At 43.4% G+C, this 22158-nt stretch overlaps 3 protein-coding genes across 4 annotated transcripts; 1 reads left to right on the forward strand and 2 right to left on the reverse strand.

Annotated features, from left to right (window-relative positions):
• Positions 1-1336: 1336 nt before the first annotated feature.
• On the reverse strand, positions 1337-11844 carry LOC135536052 (protein Wiz-like). Its single transcript, XM_064962444.1, has 11 exons — positions 11757-11844; positions 11154-11244; positions 10479-10934; positions 9588-9974; positions 8977-9393; positions 8580-8764; positions 4454-4628; positions 3984-4210; positions 3010-3257; positions 2699-2864; positions 1337-2491 (listed from the first exon to the last, which is right to left on the reverse strand). Exons 2-9 carry the CDS (start codon positions 11173-11175, stop codon positions 3042-3044), a joined length of 2085 nt encoding a protein of 694 aa, XP_064818516.1. The 5' UTR covers positions 11176-11244; positions 11757-11844; the 3' UTR covers positions 1337-2491; positions 2699-2864; positions 3010-3041.
• A 238-nt stretch (positions 11845-12082) lies between these two features.
• On the forward strand, positions 12083-16215 carry LOC135536078 (peroxiredoxin-1-like). Its single transcript, XM_064962467.1, has 6 exons — positions 12083-12170; positions 13038-13161; positions 14019-14172; positions 14709-14831; positions 15083-15213; positions 15679-16215. The coding sequence occupies exons 2-6, from the start codon at positions 13059-13061 to the stop codon at positions 15759-15761; spliced, it is 594 nt and encodes a 197-aa protein (XP_064818539.1). The 5' UTR covers positions 12083-12170; positions 13038-13058; the 3' UTR covers positions 15762-16215.
• Positions 16216-17363: 1148 nt separating this feature from the next.
• On the reverse strand, positions 17364-19152 carry LOC135536058 (transcription factor JunB-like). 2 transcript variants are annotated; one of them, XM_064962457.1, is made up of 2 exons: positions 18966-19152; positions 17364-18716 (listed from the first exon to the last, which is right to left on the reverse strand). In XM_064962457.1, exon 2 carries the CDS (start codon positions 18676-18678, stop codon positions 17779-17781), a length of 900 nt encoding a protein of 299 aa, XP_064818529.1. In that variant the 5' UTR covers positions 18679-18716; positions 18966-19152; the 3' UTR covers positions 17364-17778. The 2 variants fall into 2 exon arrangements, with proteins under 2 accessions (XP_064818529.1, XP_064818527.1); XM_064962455.1 differs by having other exon boundaries at positions 17364-19152.
• Between the last annotated feature and the right edge of the window lie 3006 nt (positions 19153-22158).

The raw sequence follows: 22158 nt of genomic DNA on the forward strand, positions 1-22158 counted from the left end.
CATATGCTGAATACTTGTTGGCTGCTTTTCCTTCACTCTTTGATCCAACTCATCCCAAATCATCTCAATTGGGTTGAGATTGGGTGATTGTGGAGGCCAGGTCATCTGATGTATCATTAGGATTTTGCTTGTGCTTAGCTATATTACATTTATTTTTATCCTAAACAATTACCTAGTCCTTGCCTGATGACAAGCATACCCATAACATTGTGCAGCCACCACCATGCTTGAAAATATGAAGAGTGGTACTCCAGTGATGTGATGTGTTGGATTTTCCCCAAATATAACACTTTGTATTCAGGACAGAAAGTTAATTTCTTTGTAACAATTTTTGCAGTTGTACTTTAGTGCCTTATTGCAAACAGGATGCATATTTTGGAATATTTTTTATTCTGTACAAGCTTCCTTCTTTTCACTCTGTCATTTAGGTTAGTATTGTGGAGTAACTACAATGTTGTTGATCCATCCTCAGTTTTCTCCTATCACAGCCATTAAATTCTGTAACTATTTCAGTCACCAATGGTCTCATGGTGAAATCCCTGAGTGGTTTCCTTCCTCGCTGGCAAAGGAGTTGGGAAGGGCGCCTGTAACTTTGTAACAACTGGGTGTATTGATACACCATCCAAAGTGTAATGAATAACTTCACCATGCTCAAAGAGATTTTCAATGTCTGCATTTTTATTTTTACCCATCTACCAATAGGTGCCCTTTGCGTGGCATTGGAAAACCTCCCTGGTCTTTGTCGTTCAATCTGTGTTTGGTAATTCTCTGCTCGAATGAAGGACCTTACAGATAATTGGTTGTGTGGTGGACAGAGATGAGGTAGTCATACAAAAATCATGTTAAACACTATTATTGCACACAGTCCAAGCAACTTATGTGAGTTAAGCCATTTTTTACTCCTGAACTTACTAAGGCTTGCCATAACAAAGGGTTTTAATACTTGACTGAAGACATTTCAGCTTTCAATTTTTTATGAATTTGTAAAAATGTCAAAAAACATTTACATTTACATTTAAGTCATTTAGCAGACGCTCTTATCCAGAGCGACTTACAAATTGGTGAATTCACCTTCTGACATCCAGTGGAACAGCCAACATAATTCCACTTTGATATTATGGGGTATTGTGTGTAAGCCATTTTAAATTCAGGCTGTAACACAAGAAAGTGTGGAAAAAGTCAAGGGATGTGAATACTTTCTGAAGGTACTGTAGGTTGAAAACGTCAGTGAAGATACTTGCCAGCTGGTCAGCGCATACTCTGAGTACACGTCCTGGTATTCTGTCTGGCTCTGCAGCCTTCAAACCACTAATTACAGAAGAATTCAAGACAAATATAAAACCTTGTCTTATATTTATTTACTTCAGAAAACAGTTCTACATTTAAAAACATCAGTCATTAAAAAAGCTAATACAAATTCCTGTACAATAGGGAAATTTCAGACCATAATTCAAAAGTGAACATGCTTCCTTCCCTGCTATTCTGCAATGCAACCTATAATGCCACACTGCTTTGGAACAGTTGAAACAAGGGGAATGTATTTAATGCTCGAACAGGCTTTGCCTTACTTCTTCAGTGACATCAGTGACTACAGTCTATGGAAACCCATTCCATCCAATGTCAGACTACTATGAATTTAGGTTTCTATGAAAACAATGTGCAATAAACATCCCAATAAAGACATGGAATGTAACCATTGCTAGACTACTAAGTGGTAGGAATGTGTCATGGTGAATGAATGTTAGTTTGTTTGACCCCATGTCTAAGTTAACCCAGCAAGAGTAGTTACTGAAAGTAGACTTCTTCACCTGGCCCAAGTAGGCCCTCTAGAGTTGATATGAGGCTGGTACAGCTATGTCTGTGCTACACTAACCTTATCCCCAGGCTAACAGCTAGAGACACACAGCTGGTGGACAAGACGAGTGCTACAGTACATCCACTTTGTGCAGTTATCATTCAAACCAAGTCATTCCTTTAACGCTGAATAAATAAACTAACACACACACACACACACACACACACACACACACACACACACACACACACACACACACACACACACACACACACACACACACACACACACACACACACACACACACACACACACACACACACACACACACACACACACACACACACACACACACACACACACACACACCTTATTAGGTGTTTTTACCACAGTGTAGACTGAGTTCAACAGTCCTTTGAGGAAAACAAACAGATGAACAACAGATAAGACGATCCAACTAAGAGGTGGGAAATGCAGTGAGTGTAGCCATAGTAGTGGACCATTTAAACCACCAGTGGTGCCAGAAGGACCGGGGTGGTGGTGGTGGCTGAGGGTTCGATGCCCGGGACCAGGGGCCGTTCTGGGTCAGGGGGAGGACAGGCCTTGTTGAAGCGGAGGTCCAGGATGTGTTTCTGCAGGTGTCTGATCCAGTCCTCCTGTACTGACTGAGATCCATGGAACACTGCCTCACAGAACCTGAGGGATGGAATAGAACAGAAAGCAAGAGAGGGAAGGTTGGTTAATATTAATATACAAACAGACCACCACTTTCTGTGAAACATTGTGGAACCTGTAGTGCAGAGACCCTCGTACGATGCCAATAATAACTCATACAAGTGTGTGACCTCAGGCAATCTGAGTTCAGCGTACATTAAACGATCAGCATTTTGGCAATCAGCTCACCTGCACTTGAGGGTGTACTCTTTGCCCACTTGTTTGACCAGAGGAGTGGAGGGAGGCCTGGGAACCAGGGAAGGGATGTTTCCTGACCGGGGGGGTTGTTGAGAGCCGCCGTCTCCCTCTGCTCCCTCCGTATGGGCGGTGTGTTTAGGGACCCGCCGCTCAAAACCTGGCAGACGGGTTGGAAAGGGGTTTAAAATCAGAGTCTACCATAGCTCAACGTTGGTTTTATCAGAGGGCAAACAGGTAGAAAGTTCTGTAGGGCGTGTTTGTGTGTGTGCACATGCACGTTTGAGTCGGTTTCCACCTCTCACCTTTAGGAGAGCGTATGTGATTAAAGTCTCCTCTAGCCCCCTGGGACTGCGTATGAGTGACGGTATGATGGTGATATGACGAGTGTCCAGTCTCCCCCTGTGACCTTTGACCTTGAGCTGCCCTGGACGAAACCCCAGCGACCCTGGCCACCTCTCGGCCCGCCCTGCAGCCCCAGCCCCACAGCCCTCTGGGCTCCCGGGTGGAAGGAGCTTGAGTCTGTGGAGGGAGAGTGGGACGGGGCGTTCCTCTGGAAGGGGAAAAGAAATCAAGTGTTGGTGAAATAGTTTTCCCTCTAAGTTGGACAGAATCATGGACATTCACCTGGATTGGTCGTAGAAATAGCATACAGCACACACACAGACTGATGTTAGCAACTACAGACCACTGTTATTCTATTGGTGTCAACCTGCCGCTTTCCTCTCAATTTACATCAATATCTGTCCACTCATCTCGTCTCCCCAAGCCTCAGCTACTGTTTGGAAAAGCAAGGACGAAACCCAGCCGCTCTCCGAGACGGAGTTGAAGCACTCCTGTCACAGAACTAAGCAGCTGGAAAGTGCCTAACGTCATGCACTTGAGGGGATGTGATTGTCACTTGCTTTTAATCCAAGAGTCGGTGATCAGCCCCACTGTCACAGAGCAATTACATCCAAACCTAATGGGCGCTATACTTAACCAATTAGGCCAGAGGGGGTGTGGTATAAGGCCAATATACCACCCGCTAAGGGCTGTCCTTATGCACGATGCAACGTGGAGTGCCTGGATACAGCCCTTAGCCGTGGTATATTGGCCTTATACCACAAACCTCCGAGGTGCCTTATTGCTATTATAACCTGGTTACAAGCGTAATTAGAGCAGTAAAAATAAATGTTTTGTCATACCTGTGGTATATAGTCTGATATACTATGACTATTAGCCAATCAGCATTCAGGGCTCGAACCACCCAGTTTGTAATAGAAGATGTAACACTCACCTTAAACCTGATGTTGCGGTCACCGTCGCGGTACTGGCGGTGGATCTCCTCGGCCTTGCGGGGCTGCCTCTGGATCCAGGCGCTGAGCAACTCGATGGGGGAGGCCTTCACACCCTCTGCCCTCCACTCCTTAACCCCCAGCTGGCGGAGGTGGGCCCGGGCGTGGCTCGCCAGCGCCGTGCGGTTCTCAAAGTCAAAGCCGCACAGCTCACAGCACGCCTCCCCGGCTGAAAGGAGAGAAGAGGACAGGGGGGTTAAAAACAGACGTTTGACAGTTGAAGCGTTTCACGTGATAAACGTTTCTATTTCAGCACTAAATACCTAGTTGATTTTTTTTTTTTTTTTTTACTAATAATGGAATCAGTCACCTTTGGAAAGACTTTGCTATCACAGCTGCAATGGAAAACAGTTGCCTGCCACAAATAACCTGGCTGAGATCTGCTGGTCAGGCGTGAGCACTGCTACTTTACCAGACTGGGAGGATCCATTCTTATCAGGGGAAGGCTTGTCGTTGAGGGAGTAGTCCAGTGGAGGAGTGAAAGTCCTCTTAGAGCCCTGGGGAGCCCACGAAGGCTCCGAGAACCTCCTGTGATTGGCCCAGGCCGGGCCGGCGCTGGAGTGAGCGGACGCTGGCTCCCTCTTGACCTACAACACAATACATCTTTATTGATCCAGTTCAACAGGTTTTTTGCCATCACAGCCCCCAGTTAGAGGAAGGCCCTAAAAAAACTGTCAAAGACTTCAGCCACCCAAGTCATACACTGTTCTCTCTGCAAGTGGTACCGGAACACCAAGTCTGGGACCAAAAGGCTCCTTAACAACTTCTACACCCCAAGCCATAAGAACGCTATTTACATTGACCCCCTTATGTTATTAATAATATATTTTTGCACTGACTCTCTTGCACAAGCTTGAAGTACACTCACTGGACTCTAACCACACAATCACTACACTGACACACCAACACACACGCATATTGACACCACACACACGGACATACACACACACGGAAATACACACCCATGCTTACTGACCCTACACACACATGCATACTGACACCACACACACGGAAATACACACCCATGCATACTGACGCCACACACACACATGCATACTGACGCCACACACATGCATATTGATGCCACACACACACACACCCATGGACATACACACCCATGTATATTGACGCCACACACACGGACATACACACCCATGTATATTGACGCCACACATACGGACATACACACCCATGTATATTGACGCCACACATACGGACATACACATATGCATATTCATGTCACACACACACACAGACATACTCACAAACACACAAGTTGCTGTTACTCTGTTCATTATCTATGCATAGTCACTTTTCCCCTACCTTCATGAACATATTACCTCTATTAGCTCAACTAACCTTCACCCCCGCACACTGACTCGGTACCGGTACCCCTTGTATATAGCCTCGTTGTTTTTGTTTTTGTGTCGTTTCTGTGTCGTTACTGACGTTAAACAAAAATTCAAAAGGGCAGTAAGGCACATTTCCGCATATGACCAAATTCAATGTTTTTGCTTACTGTTTCATACACATCTGTGCTTTTACGAAGAAAAATACACGTAGCTATGAGGATCCATTCTCACGTTTAAATTCGTAGCTACATCCATTGTAACAAGAAGATGACCATGGTGGTCAGGTCAAAAACTAAAACAGTCGACTCATGGCTCGATGATTGTGAGTTCTCCAACATAGGGCAGATGACAGAGGTGTGTGTGTGTGTGTATATATACTGTATGTATGTATGTATGTATGTATGTATGTATGTATGTATGTATGTATGTATGTATGTATGTATGTATGTATGTATGTATGTATATATATATATATATATATATACAGTTGAAGTCGGAAGTTTACATACAGTGAATTATAAGACTCCAGCCTAAGTGTATCACAATTCCAGTGGTTCAGAAGTTTACATACACAAAGTTGACTGTGCCTTTAAACAGCTTGGAAAATTCCAGAAAATTATGTCATGGCTTTAGAAGCTTCTAATAGGCTAATTGACATCATTTGAGTCAATTGGAGGTGTACCTGTGGATGTATTTCAAGGACTACCTTCAAACTCAGTGCCTCTTTGCTTGATATCATGGGAAAATCCAAAGAAATCAGCCAAGACCTCAGAAAAAAAATTGTAGACCACCACAAGCCTGGTTTCCAAATGCATGAAGGTACCACGTTCATCTGTACTAACAATAGTACGCAAATATAAACACCATGGGACCACGCAGCCGTCATGCCGCTCAGGAAGGAGACGCGTTCTGTCTCCTAGAGATGAACGTACTTTGGTGCGAAAAGTGCAAATCAATCTCAGAACTCCAGCGAAGGACCTTGTGAAGATGCTGGAGGAAACAGGTACAAAAATATCTATATATCCACAGAAAAATGAGTCCTATATCGACATAACCTGAAAGGCCACTCGGCAAGGAAGAAGCCACTGCTCAAAAATCGCCATAAAAAAGCCAGACTACGGTTTGCAACTGCACATGGGGACAAAGATCATACTTTTTAGAGAAATGTACTCTGGTCTGATGAAACAAAAATAGAACTGTTTGGCCATAATGACCATTGTTATGTTTGGAGGAAAAAGGGGGAGGCTTGCAAGCCGAAGAACACCATCCCAACTATGAAGCACGGGGGTGGCAGCATCATGTTGTGGGGGTGCTTTGCTGCAGGAGGGACTAGCGCACCTCACAAAGGATGGAAAATTACGTGGATATATTCAAGCAACATCTCAAGACATCAGTCAGGAAGTTAAAGCTTGGTCGCAAATGGGTCTTCCAAATGGACAATGACCCCAAGCATACGTCCAAAGTTGTGGCAAAATGGCTTAAGAACAAAGTCAAGGTATTGGAGTGGACATCACAATGCCCTGACCTCAATTCCATAGAAAATGCAAAACTGAAAAGGAGTGTGCTCTGTCAGGACGAATGGGCCAAAATTCACCCAACTTATTGTGGGAAGCTTGTGGAAGGCTACCCAAACGTTTGACCCAAGTTAAACAATTTAAAGGCAATGCTAGCAAATACTAATTGAGTGTATGTAAAATTCTGACCCACTGGGAATGTGATGAAAGAAATAAAAGCTGAAATAAATCATTCTCTCTGCTATTATTCTGACATTTCACATTCTTAAAATAAAATGGTGATCCTAACTGACCTAAGACAGGGAATTTTTACTAGGATTAAATGGAATTGTGAAAAACTGAGGAGTTTAAATGTATTTGGCTAAGGTGTATGTAAACTTCCAACTTGAACTGTATGTATGTATAATCTCACACACACACACACACACACACACACACACACACACACACACACACACACACACAAAAGTTTGGGGTCACTTAGAAATGTCCTTGTTTTTTAAAGAAATGCACCTTTTTTGTCCATTAAAAGAACTTCAAATTAATCAGAAATACAGTGTAGACATTGTTAATATTGTAAATGACTATTGTAGCTGGAAATGGCAGATTTTTTATGGAATATCTACATAAGTGTAGAGGCCCATTATCAGCAACCATCACTCCTTGTGTTCCAATGGCACGTTGTGTTAGCTAATCCAAGTTTATCATTTTAAAAGGCTAATCGATCATTAGAAAACCCTTTTGCAATTATGTTAGCACAGCTGAAAACTGTTGGTCTGATTAAAGAAGCAATTAAAACTGGCCTTCTTTAGACTAGTTGAGTATCTGGAGCATCAGCATTTGTGGGTTCGGATTACAGGCTCAAAATGGCCAGAAACAAAGGAATTTCTTCTGAAACTCATCAGTCTATTCTTGTTCTGAGAAATGAAGGCAATTCCATGTGAGACACTGCGAAGAAACTGAAGATCTCGTACAATGCTGTGTACTACTCCCTTCACAGAACAGTAAATTAGAGTGTCTAGTTTGAGAAACAGACGCCTCACAAGTCCTCAACTGGCCGCTTCATTAAATAGTACCAGTCTCAACGTCAACAATGAAGAGGCGACTCCAGGATGCTGGCCTTCTAGGCAGAGTTGCAAATAAAAGGCCATCTCTCTGTCCAGTGTCTGTGTTCGTTTGTCCATCTTAATCTTTTATTTTTATTGGCCAGTCTGAAATATGGCTTTTTCTTTGCAACTCTGCCTAGAAGGCCAGCATCCCGGAGTCGCCTCTTCACTGTTGACATTGAGACTGGTGTTTTGCGGGTATTAACTGTCCAGTCATATTTGCTTCCGATGCACATAATTTTATTATCAGAGCGTGACAGTGGACTTCTGGTAAGTATGCTTTAGTGAGAAAGTGTTGAGATCAGGTACAACTATGTTTACCTACCCTCAAAATGAATATTTATGAGCAAATTCCCCCCACCTACAACTTCTCACCTCAATGCATTTTTTTTTAAATTTGAAGAGGTTGGGCTGAAATTGGGGTTGAGAGTTACCCTTTAAGCAGAAGTTATGATTCGCCCCTTAGTGCCTTGCTCGAGGGCACAACCGCAGCCGGTAGGTAGCACATGACGAGATATTGACCTGCCCTCCATTGCCAACTGGACTGCACACATACACACACTCACCTGGGTGGCATTGGCACTGCCCTCCTTCAGCAGGATGTCTCTCAGCAGGTCGATGGGCGACTCGTTGACAGACCACATGACTCCCAGCTGGCGCAGGTGGGAGCGGGCGTGGCAGGACAGGGCCTTGCGGCTGTCAAAGAACTGGCCACAGAATTCACAGGTGATCATGAGCTCCTGGTCTGAACCTGGGGAAGGGAAAGGGAGGGAGGAATTTGTCCCTTGACATGTCACTGCATTTAGCTATGCTGCTTTGACTGAATGGATGGTCAATGGTCTGAGTGCAGTTATTCAATGGTAAAACAGAAAAACACAAATAGAAGAGGGACTTTTACATCAAACAAATTAGAAACCACAGAATGTATACCACTTGGTCAAAAAGATAGGACCCTCATCTTACCGGAGTTGAAGGACTGGCCATTTTTGGCCCACTTCTGAGAACCCTGAGATCCATTACTGCTGCTGTACCCCCCAAGCGGACTGGAGAACCCCACATCCAGCTCCATCTCCAGGGGCTCCGGCTTGGGACAGACCAGGGTGGAGCCCTTCTTGGCCTTGGACCTGGGATTGTGGCTGGAGGCCAAGGGGCTGAGGTGGGCGTTAGCTGGGGTTCTAGAAGGGGTCTTGGTGGTGGTGTTACTGGGTCGTACCGATGCAGCAAGCACGCCGCTGCTGACCAGCTGCTGGACCGTGTCGATGGCCGACGCCTTGCCCAGGAGGTCGGTGACACCGAGTTGGCGCAGGTGAGAGCGGGAGTGGCTTGCTAGGCCTTTGCGGTTCTCAAACTCCTCACCGCACAAGACACAGGTGAACTCACCTGTATTTCAAATCATATGTTTTTGATGAACCACATGAGGTTTTATCATTTACCTTTCTTGTTCTGTTCTTTGAATTGTGACATCTTTTTAAAATGACTTAAACTAAAATGACTAAATTTGACTTAAAATATGACTTAAACTAAATGGATGTACCAATCACAGATTGCCCCTTTAAAAATAACTTGAAACTCACCCGTGCTGAGCCTATAATCCTGTGGAGCAGTTCCTTCTGACGCGGAGGGCTTGGGCCGTTTGTTGGAGGGAGGCTGGTGAAGGGAGGAGGAGGGGGGTCCTTTATGTCTAGCAGGCGATGTGGACGAACCAGAGCCGGAGGGCCGTTTGTTAGAGTTAGAAGACATAGAAGGGTTATAGACGTTGAGACCTTCACTTGCTATAGGTTGGAGGTCTTCCGCTTCCATGATCTGGTAGAGGAATTCTATTGGTCCTCCTTTCGTCTCGGTGTTCTCGGTGATGCCGAACTGGCGCAAGTGGGCCCGGCAGTGACTGGCCAGGCCTTTGCGGGATTCATACCAGGCGCCGCACAATTGGCACACATGCACCTCGTCATTGGTGTCCATCGCTATAGAGGCAGGGGAGGAGCCAGAGACTGGTGTTAGAAAGTGCCATGTTATACTTGAGGTTAATAATGTCATTACATAAGAACAGAAATATCTATCTGTATACATGTAATGGTACGACGTTCAATTCCACAAATATAATAGGCCTAATATGTGACTTCCTGATGACAAACATCTAATAACGGAACACTTAAAATATCCACTCCAATCGAAAACACCCAGGCTGAGACTTACCCAGACTGAGACTTACCCAGACTGAGACTTACCCAGACTGAGACTTACCCAGACTGAGACTTACCCAGACTGAGACTTACCCAGACTGAGACTTACCCAGACTGAGACTTACCCAGACTGAGACTTACCCAGACTGAGACTTACCCAGACTGAGACTTACCCAGACTGAGACTTACCCAGACTGAGACTTACCCAGACTGAGACTTAACCAGACTGAGACTTACCCAGACTGAGACTTACCCAGACTGAGACTTACCCAGGGTGAGACTTACCCAGGGTGAGAGGGGCATCCGTCTCCTGCGGTGCCCAGGCAGGCTTGGCCGAGGCCAGGCTCGCTCCCCCTGAGGCCGATGGTGTCTTGCCTGCTGTTAGGAACGACGACATGGAAGACTGCCGAGGCTTGGCCAAAACTGTCCCTTTACGAGCTACCTTAGATATATTATTCTGTGGAGTTGTCACTACTTTGACCTTACCCCCGAGAGGGGACTCCTTCTGGGAGATGAGTGTCCCTGACCCCTTGAGTTTTTTGGATGAAGAGTAGACGGGTTTGGGTGGGTGCATGGAACCGTCCCTGTCCTGAATCAGCTGGTAGAGTAAGTCGATGGGAGCTCCGCTGTTGTCCGAGACAGCCACGCCGAGCTGTCGGAGGTGGAGTCTGGCGTGACTGGAGAGACCCCGCCGCGTCTCGAAGTAGGTCCCGCACACCTCACACATAACCGGGGCCGGGGCTGAGGGACAAGAGAGAGAGGAGGGAGGGAGGAGAGGAGGAAGGGAAGAGGAGATGAGGAAGGGAAGAGAGGAAGTGGTGCAGAGGAAATAGTAAGAGTGTGAGTGTAAATCAAGAGACATTCTGAATCTGAGGCAAAACTATGCTTCTAATCAAAAATGGTTCCAACTGGCTCAGACTATAATTCATGCACACCTTCTCTTTTCCTCTTTGTTCTTACCCTCTTCTTTTGTGTTCTCCATGAGTGCGGGTGACTAGATGACTTTGATTCCAGAGTTGAAGATGGAACTAGCCTAGGATGTTGTTTTCTTCTGTACATAAGATAATTGAGAGGGGGAAATTGATAAAAAACATATGGTGTATGTCTTAGCAGCTCATTGGTTAGAAAGTAACTGAAACAGCATGCCGCATCCAGTCAATTCAGACCACTCTGATTTGGTCATAATGTAAGTTAACAGTCAGTTCCAACTCAAGGGCTGTCAAACTTCTTGAATGACACTCAGACCAGCAACAGCAGCTGAGCTGAGTTCCCTTTCAATACATGTAAACAGAGATAGGAGTTCATTTTCTCAGATTGTAGCTGCCATAACGATTTGAAAATACAACTCCACAGCTTGGCAATCAGACTCAATTTAGCAAAAAATAATACGTAAACTGGTATTGTAGTTTGTTAGCTAAATGACTGCACTTTGCTAGCTAACGTTAGCTTGCTGGCTAGATAGCTAGGTTTGTTGAAAAGTGGATTTGTCAGAGAAGAGGATACTTCACAATAAGACATGATAGGTAGCTAAGAACTTAACTAGTTAAACAGACCAGAACTCACCGAAAATATACCTATATTATCCTCTTGAATAATTCAACTCGACAATTTAACCCATATTCCACCATCAGCGCCTGTGGAGAGTTTACAGTAATCGTTTCCGGGTCAAAATATTTACTCATACAAATTAAAAGTCCTTTAAATCCATCGATTGAACATTAAAAAAGTAAAATATAATGTGGTGTCATTCCACAGAAACACTTTTGTGTATACATATTGTAATATCAGAAAGCGTTTTGAATTTAAATTAATCACACAACAAGCTATCTAATTCGACATTTATTTTAACGATTTCTCTGGCGACTTTTATTTTGAAAACAAAATCTTTTAAAACGTATAGGGAAAGTTCTTTCTTCCGGATTAGCGGCTTTTACGCCATTGCAGTAAACCGCAACAAAAACGCTTTTCACAAGAAACGTAAGTATATATTAGATACTTCGACTATCACTCCGTGCATATTATGCTTAGTGTATTTTTCAGCTGCTAATATGTCGCTACTTTTGCTGTGGTTGCAAAGAGTTGTAGACAAAAGAAACCGGCTAACAACTAACGATAGCTAGGCATTGTGGGTCAAGCCTAATTTGAACAGTTTGGTGGGTGTGGGGGATTGGTACCTTGTTAGCCAATTAGCTAGCTGGTTGTAATGTAACTAGCTGCATAGATGGCCAGTAAATTAATGCATACAATACTATTGACTTGTTTCATTGTTAAACATGTATATTTAACAAACTTCTAGGCATTATATAGATTCAAGTTTGTCACGTGCAAAATTACAGCGAAATGCTTTGTTAACGTTAGTTCCAAACCCAACTATGTAGTAATCATTATCCGACACTTGAGTGAAAAGTTAATATTTTAATGGCTCAAACAATAATTTGACAAGGACCGTTGAATGTCAACCGAGTACAAAATGTCGTCTTTGGGGAAGGTTTAAGGCTACACTGTAAAACCTTTGTTCTCACGCACAGCCTTGAGAACAACTGACTTGCATGTGACTAGGCTTGGTATTGGCAAGTTGATCCTGAAGCATTGTACAGCACTGCAGTATAATTGATATCAGTGTAAATAAAACAACTGGAGCTTTGAGCATTTTTCTAAAACATTTCATTTGTTTTATTACTTTGTATGACTGATTGACTTTCTTCATATGTTAAAAAGGAGTGCGAGGCTCCTGGACCATAGCCTACTAGACTCCACCCTATTTGCTTTGGCATATTGAGAACAAGTTCCAAACTCGATTGATTCACTGTTGATTGACTTTGCTGGGTCGTTTGTCTTTCCCAGTGAACTGTCATTGTCACCACCATGTCTGCTGGAAACGCTAAGATAGGCCACCCGGCCCCACAGTTCAAAGCCACTGCTGTGGTGGATGGACAGTTCAAAGATATCCAGCTGTCTGACTACATAGGTAAGGACTTTATGATTTTCTCTAAATGACAATTTTATTAGCATGTCAGTTTACAGGTTACCATCTGGCAACAAAGTTGCTGAAACATCAGAATGTTTCCATGGATATCAGTCTGAAAAGTTGATGTAAAAAGAGGCAGTAGTCTCTACAAGCCAGAATGTTGTATACGATTATATTTGAGGTTACGTTACTGGTTGTACTTGCTGTTGGTACTTTTGGCGGTAGGAGGAAGACTTTTTTTTTCGGCGCCTGTAGGTCCAAATGTAACCGAAAGTAGTTGACCACAGCGTGTTTCCTCGCAATCAGCTGGCGTCAGTATTGAAATCAAAAGTACAAACAGTTATACAGACCAGTGTACTGACAGTCGTGTTAATACTATTCTGGATATTTTGTCTAAATTTGAGTAGCTGAAGGACAAACCGCACAGACAACAGGTAGATCAAGTTTAAATGTAATTTTATTCAACATTCTGGCTTGAAATGACCATTGACACAAATGTCACAGGCTGTATATACCAGTTTGTTTTTACAGCCTCATTAATCAGACTAACTACGAAGCTAAGGGTCGTCATTGTCTTTAACAACCATGCTGAACTACGCATGATGCCAGTTTTAACAAGGCCAGTCAGCTGTGTGTGCAGGGTACAGAATAGTTCATGTTCTAGCCAGTCAGAATATAACTGTCTTATGTCACCTTCCAGGATGCAAGTACGTATATTCAAAAGAATAGGCTATAGAGTAGCATGTACACTACTGGCACCGGCGCCAAATAAGCTACTGTGTTATTGCTGTCCAAAGAGACGAGGCCTACATGTACCCAAACACACTCTTCTGGCTCCTCTCCTGTGTCCCTTCCAGGGAAGTACGTGGTGTTCTTCTTCTACCCACTGGACTTCACTTTCGTGTGCCCCACTGAGATCGTGGCCTTCAGCGACCAGGCCGAGGCGTTCCGCAAGATCGGCTGTGAGGTCATCGGCGCCTCCACAGACTCTCACTTTAGCCACCTGGCCTGGTAAGAACTTGTTTGGACTTTTGAGCATTGAGTTTTAGTCATTTCTCTTGAGAACTTTAAAGGCATGGAGACATACAGTATGGTTGAATATTCCTGCACGTGACAGCACCTCGATAAGAACGGTCTAGAGGTTGACCTATTTCAACTGATAACAAATGTATCTGCATTTCTGTCAGTGTAAAATGCTTTCCAGTTGTCCACATCTGCCAATTGTATAAAAAAAATGTAAACGGGCGTTTGAGTACACTCCCATGCTCTGGCTATCTCGTCTCTGCCTGCTGTACTGTCTAGTGGTGATAAGTGCCATAGCTTTTAGAAGAACTAACGGTCACTGGACTCAATCCAACAATGGTTTTAGAATCCTCCCTCTATGTAGTTTACATTTGCATTAATTGTTAATTTACTTTGACTATTAATGTGTGAATGTCAGTCAAATTAAGAATTCTGAATACTATCTGATGCTCACTACATCCTTAATGAAGCGTAAACAAGGGCTGTATTTATGACGATGACATTGTGCCCCTCCCTCCCTATAGGATCAACACCCCCAGGAAGCAGGGTGGTTTGGGACCAATGAACATCCCCCTTGTGGCTGACCTCACCCAGTCTATCTCCAGAGACTACGGAGTGCTGAAGGAGGACCAGGGCATCGCTTACAGGTCAGTTATTTACAACACTGCCGTCAGTAGTGTGTATGTGAAACCTCTGTATACAAAGTGCCACTTGAAGTTTAGTGTGCACTTGCAAGGTCATTGTTAAATTAATGTGTGTGCTTAATTTGGCACTTGATTCACTTTAATGTTGGCTGACTTTGATTTTTACTCTTGTTTTGGATATTGATTCAAGCATGTAGTCTCAGATGCCCCATGTGGCCTTCTGACCCTCTCACTGTCTGCTTCCTCTCTCTCAGGGGTCTGTTTGTGATTGATGACAAGGGCATCCTGAGGCAGATCACCATAAATGACCTGCCAGTGGGGCGCTCTGTGGACGAGACCCTTCGTCTGGTGCAGGCCTTCCAGCACACAGACAAATATGGAGAGGGTAAGCGATTAGCAGGTTTTTGCTTCTTAGTTCATATTTCAAGAACCAGCATAGGGCTCTACAATGCGACCACTTTACTCTCATATGCTGTAAAATATTTACCTGTGCGACCTAGAATTTGTTCCCTTAAATTGTTCTGACACATGTGCTCCTTCTAAATTAAAAAAAGGTACTAAAAAGTTTGCGTAGATCCCTGCAGCATCTGGATCAAGTCTCATTGCTATGCACACAGGACACTTCCAACCTGTTTTTTTTTAGGCATGAAGTCATTCAGTTCACAGAAAGCGATCATTTTCTATTTACAATACCTAATACCATTTCATTAGTCTTTTTATATGGGAGCTCACTTTCAAACATGTGGAATGTGTTTGGAAAACATGGAATTTTTACCATTGGTTAGCAATTGTTTGCATATTCCATGTTGGTGTGACTCATCCTGGGCTTGTCCGGCTCTTCCTGTGACAGTGTGTCCCGCTGGCTGGAAGCCAGGCAGTGACACCATCGTCCCCGACATCCAGAAGAGCAAGGAGTTCTTCTCCAAACAGTGACAACACAACCGAGCCTCAGGCTGTGTCAATAATGGCACCCTATATAGTGCATATGGACCCTGGTCAAAAGTAGTGCACTTTAGTGAATAGGGTGCCATTTCCGACTCACACTCAGTCTCTCCCCGAGATGTCCTAGCACTTACCTTCAGATGGGAAGTCCTCCCTTTAGCAACAGTCTCTTGGTGTCCAACCCACATTTATACATAAGTTTTAAAGAACTTGTTAGACTCCCACTATCTGTATGACAAATTAGCTACTGGTGGAAACAGTTTATTCTAGTCCCATGCACTGAAAGTGTTTTTTTTCTCAAGTGTTAAAAAAAAAGAAGCATTGAATTTTTTTTACCTCACAATTGTTAACTACTCAGTCTACTGTCACGGGACATGAATAACAAATGGAGAAAATAATGATTTACATGTTAAGTGTTTTTGTCTGAAATAAAACTTAAGTGGTTGGTTGTTGTCGTGTGAAATTTATTTTTGACCACTAGGCGGAACTATATCGCCACTTTGCCAGATTCTCGCCTAAATCTGACAGATCTGCTTCAACAATGGTAGGTGGTGATTGCGTAATGTGGAGAATTCCCAGCAGTCTTTATCAATAGAATATTCTGCACCCTGGATTGGATTCCTTGAAAGCAGGCTTCGTTATAAAAGCACTGTCATCAGCTGACCCCTTCTCTATAAAGTTGGTCTCAAAATAAATGCGGAGAACCTACCGCTCTCTGCATCCTACCCTGCCTTCCCTAGACCATTTGCTAACTGTTCAGAGGACATGTACTAGGACCTAGCTCTAGTTTAGAAATGTAATATGGCTGTCTTCCTTTGGATGGAGTTGAATTTAAATAACTTTGCTCGAGCTCTGATATCAATGAGATGACCTTCATTTGGTCTGTACTAGTCCTACATTTTTCCTTTAACTTATTGGCAAGGCTATTTGCTGAGTTTACATTCGACTTTGAATGTTCAGAGACCTGTACAAGATTACTCCCCCGTAGCCTACCAATGTTTAGTTTCCCTTCTCACAACAGCAAAGAACATCGTTTGCTTTGCTGGAAAATTGACCCGTGTATTTTTATCTCGACATGAGTTTCGCATAGGGTTGTTTTGGGGACTTAAACACTGCGGTGGCTGACTAGGGAAATACCCGTCTAAATTTGCCATTGACAAATGTCTTCACACGCACAGTATGGTCTAGTAAGGTCTCTCGAAAACGCGCCGCTCTACTGACGGGCAATGTAGGTGGGGGTTCACGGAAATCTTCCCCTTGCTGTGACGTGTAATTAAAAAAAATACCATATTTGGCAATACGTATGTACGTCAGAAGGCAAACAACGCGAGCACGTCAAGCCCCGTTTGTGTTGGGTGATTAAAAACAGAAACCTTTCCAGATAATTTACTGGTTAGCGTGGGAAATGGCAATGTAATTATGTATCCATGTAAAAACACACCTACTTATATAATGTTAACACTAAAGCTTGTCATGAACACTATAGCTGAAATGTAATATAGGCCCAATCTAATTCATAGGCATACAGCGTTCGTTGGTTTGAGAAATGTCAATGTAGTTATGTAGAAAGGATACAATGTAAATTAGACGAGGAAAAGTTAAGATTTTACTTAAATATATACTGTACAAGTAAAAAAGACAGTGAGGATCAACCTGACTTAAAACAATAACTTATAAATGGAATGCATTTCACAAATGACAGTTCAAATGAATAAAAACAAATGTAAACAGGCAGTCATTACTGGAGGACACTGTATATAACTTGTTCAGAATGCCCCGAGTGTTATGTCTTATTGTGCACGCGGTTTCCCCATGTCCATCACCCTGGAAACCAATAAACAATGCAAACAAACAACCAACTTGAATATTTTCAACATGAAAACACATGGTAGTTCACTCAATTGCTATCTCAACAGTGCAATACGTTCTGATTGCTTTAACAAAGGAAAACAAATGTATTCCCTATTATTGTCCAGTGTTTATTTTATAGTCCATCGTTTTATAGTTTTCAAAACGACTTGATCTTGGATGTCAACATGAGTTGACAGCCAGAACTGACGTGTGTCATAACTTTCTGTTTGAGTTGAGCTACCTGCTCGCGCAGGACGGAAGCTGTGCTGGAGAGCCCGGCGTTGTCTGTCTTCAGAATCTTCACCTTGTCCTCCAAGCGCGAGATGCGCTCCAGCTTGCGCTTCCGGCACTTGGTGGCTGCCAGGCGGTTCCTGAGCCTCTTGCGCTCGGCCTTGATGCGCTCCTGGTTCTCCATGTCGATTGGGGACATGCCGCAAACTGACTCGTCGTCGCTGCTCTGCATGTCTGGAACTGTCTGGGGCTCCTCTTTCAGCCCCAAATATCGCTGTGCGTGTATGCCTGCTCCGGCTAGCGAGTGCTGGAAGTGGTGGGATGGGTGCGCCGCGGCTTGGTGGTGCTGGTACTGGTGGTGAGGCAGGTAGCTGATGGTGGTGGAGGGGTAGCTGCTGGTTGCAGGTGTGAGGTTAGTGTGAGGGCTACAGCTGTCCAGGGTGGTGTACTCTAGGTGCTCCGGCTGCATGGAGGAACCAAACACGGTGGAGGCCACAGTGCACGTGGAGACTCCACCGGTTCCGATGGACACGTTCGGTGGCGGCATCTGGTTCATCTTGTGGAGGTCGTCCAGAGCTTTAACGAACCCGTCCGCGAAGCCCTCTTGTTCCTCTGTGATTCCCCTACTGTAGAAGTACTGCCCAGGTGTCGGTGTGGTAGTGATGACACCGTTGCTGTTCTGGATGATCAATCGCTCCAGTTCAGGAGAGGCGAGCTTCAGCGAGCCGACTTCTGATGCGCCCCCGGTCGGATAGAATTCACTCTCGTTGCGCAGCTGAGCCTTGAGGCTTTGGTTCCGATAGTTCTCGGCGAAGTTCAAGTTCATGTTCTGCTTGAGGAGCTTGTAGTCGTGCAGGGCAGCGCCTGAATGACCATAAGCAGAAAGAAACGAGTCGTCATGATAGAAAGGTTGTTCCATTATTGTGGACATTATTCAAATATTGCTGGAATTCTTCAGTGTAGTAGCTGAATTTATAAGTCCAAAAAAGGGCAAGCCCTCTCGAGTGTCTTTTCAGCAACCAAACGTTTCCGCAGAAGGTATATTATAATCAAGCCCAAAGTTATTAATGTAGAACAGAGCAAAACTTCCAAAATAGTGGAACTGTACTGTACCGAGTCAATAGTCGTCGGGTTTTTTTTCTTGACAGTAGTATTCAAACTGATGTCCGGTGACTAATTATTGGATTCCACACAGTCTTTCGTCCCGTTGATATTTCTTTGCGAACTGGATTGTTAGTTGTTTTCTCGCTGGTTTAAACTCGTGTTCTACCAGTGTTCATGCGATACAGGCAATTTATGCACTTTATAGTGTAAGAAACGCACCGATTGGCCAGCCCTTGTTCCACGCCCTGAAACGTCAGCTGCTCGATGACGTTGTTGCCAGGAACTGCTGAGATAAACAAGAGTTGAGAGAGAAGAATGTGATAGGCGACGTAAATTATTTTATACATCTATCTATCTGGGTTAAATTATAGTGTTATTTGCGTCGAACCTCCACTTTCGGATTCCTTTTGACTTCTTATATTGATGTGGATATAATATTGAGGGCTATCTTTATAACACCGTTATGAAGGGGGCATTGCCAGTTGGATATCATACTACATTGATACATTTGAGTACTCTACATGTATTGATAGGCTACATGTATTTTGTGCCTATTAGGGTCCATATCAGAAAATATCACTGACACATTTAGCTGATTGAAGATTGCCTTACAATTACATCAGCTTGGGTCATTTACCTAAGAAAACTATAGGTCTTCCTCAGGCTAAGAACACGACTATTTAGCCTATTCAATGTCATTGTATAACTTGTTGAACAGTAGCCAAATTCCTCTTCCCATCGCCTTGTATGCACAGTGTTCAATAGTGTTCGATTGATAAGGCGCAAGGCTGAGTCATGGCAACGAAATTGATAGCAAGTCCATATTTGGTTATCCTGGCGCATCAGTTCCTGCTCCGTGTGAAAAGCGGGAAGCCACTCCCAGGTTGGACCGCTTCCAGGAGCAGGCCTCCGGGCGGGAAGAGGCGGAGTATCCGTACTATACTCCGAGTAGAGCTGAGGGAGGGTGGGATGTGGAGGAGAGAAGAGGCTAGAGTGGCAAGTTAGTGCGATATGCCCAGAATAGTTTATTCAGAACAAGAATAAGACTAGCACCATCACGATCACATGTGAAAAAGTGGTTTTGGCCCACATAGGCCAGTAGGCCTATTATTTCTCAAGTATTTGAGTCTTTCCTTTTCATTTTACGCATGGTGACGCCAGCCAAATGGTTATGAATTTATTATGGAGTGGAAAAGTAGTTATGTCCAGATTATCCAAATCAGAAGAATTGCTGACCCCATAACGATGAAACCTGGAAAAAAAGTTGTATGGGATGCTTTTTATTCCTACAATCAACCTTTAAGAGTCTTTATTTTTCCCTTTTACCCAGAGACAAGAGGTCAAGCAGCTTTATTTTATTTCGTCATAATTGCTGTAAGCATCACGATGACACTTTGTGTGGTTTAGGCTTTTTTTGTAATCAACCTTTGGTATTTTACGCATGGAAAGGCCACGCCAGACTTTTAAATGTATTATAATATTAGCTGACAAACAGCTATTATTTGGCCTCAGGTAGAGTTTTACCTTGAGAAACCATGGTAGCAAACAAAGCAACAGAGCAGGAGACCCCTCTTATCCGAACACCTGTTTTTGATTCGAGGAGAAAGACGTCTCTGTCTCCTGAGTATGGTAATGAGGTCTGAATCATTCTCTCATCCAGAATAGAAGAACGGTCGAATCGAACGATGCAGGCATCCGCCCACGCGCCCCTAGTTCTCCAAGTTCTATCTCCATGTTCGACTCGTCCCAACCTTCCACCCATATCCTCAGGTGGAGTAGCAGTCTACTATGTTGTCTATACCTGTATGCCCATCAGGGGAACATAACGTTTTCTGGCAATAACTCTTAAAAACACTTCCATTGTAATTTCCTTCAAGCCGTAAATACTGTTTTTTTTATAATTTTATTATTTTTTTACAATCAGATTTTAGGCAGCCAGCAACAAGCAAATGTGCTCAGTACGAATGTTTTCATATCATTCCTTCTTTCTGTGTACTCAGCTTTGGTATGACAATTTGTCATATGCCAATAAATATGACATATGTCAATTAAGCACTGACAAATTTCCTGACAACAATTTGCCCACAGACCTTGCAATGTATAGATAAGATAGCTTAAGTAGAAAATACTTAGAGCCAATAATCGATGACTTACTTGTACTTACTTGTATTATGATTGGACTTCAAATCATCGGTTCAGTGCGTCTAAGATATGAATTTATTATGGCCATAAAGTGATGAGTAAAAAGTAGTAATTATTTACAGATAAATGTTATGGTTATATTTTGTCTAGGTAAATTCATGAGTAAGCGCATTGTTTGTACTATAAAGACACTCATAGTAAAATAATGAGATGAGTTTGAAGGGGAAACACCCTAACGATGTTGTGGCTAGACAGAAACATTCTGGTTATAAGCGAAGTTGTTTGATAACTTGTATCAAAATTGTATTCAGGAAAGCAACTTCCGTTAGGCTTACCTTTACTACCGAGCATCTGCCATGTCTTTTGTTGTTCACCCAATTCTGTGACCTTTTGTGCTATTTTTAGCCAACTTGTTCAATAAAATTTGCACCACATGAATTGATCCCTTGTGATCATTTGAAAGGGAAAAAAATACAATTAATATTCTGTATCTGCAATTAGAAAGAAACAAAAAAAGGTTTTCCCCATGAGAAATGTTTTCAGAAATATCTCCATTGATTATCTTTCTCAAGCCAATGCTGACTCTTAATATTTTTCTTCATGGGAACTAATGCTCGGTGGTCAGCCCATGGGTCCAGCCCCTAGGACATGTCAATTAGAGGTCACCCCTACACACATACTCCTCCACATGAAACATTGACCTTATTTACATCTGCCCTTCTTCTCTCCTGTCAGTGAGTAACTTCAGAGGAACAGTATGATGCATAGCGGCTCTTGTGACTTCTTGTTCTTTTCTCCACATCCCCTTCTCAATATGCATTGGGGGAGAAGGTTAGAGGGGAGTGAACTTGGGTCCTCCTCCAATGTGGTTTGAGAAGGAGTTGAGAATGTGAGGAATGAAGAAAATATGAATTGAGAAAGAGCCAGTCACCACAGCAGTGGTCTACTCTTGACTTGAGAGAGGTCACTGACCAGTCTGACCTCATTCATTAAAAGGTCAAAAATCAATAGGGATCTTGTTCATTGTGGGCCTATGATCTGTGATGTGGTGTGCCATTTT

This window comes from Oncorhynchus masou, chromosome 5 (genome assembly GCF_036934945.1).
Source record: "Oncorhynchus masou masou isolate Uvic2021 chromosome 5, UVic_Omas_1.1, whole genome shotgun sequence".
Classification (NCBI taxonomy): domain Eukaryota; kingdom Metazoa; phylum Chordata; class Actinopteri; order Salmoniformes; family Salmonidae; genus Oncorhynchus; species Oncorhynchus masou.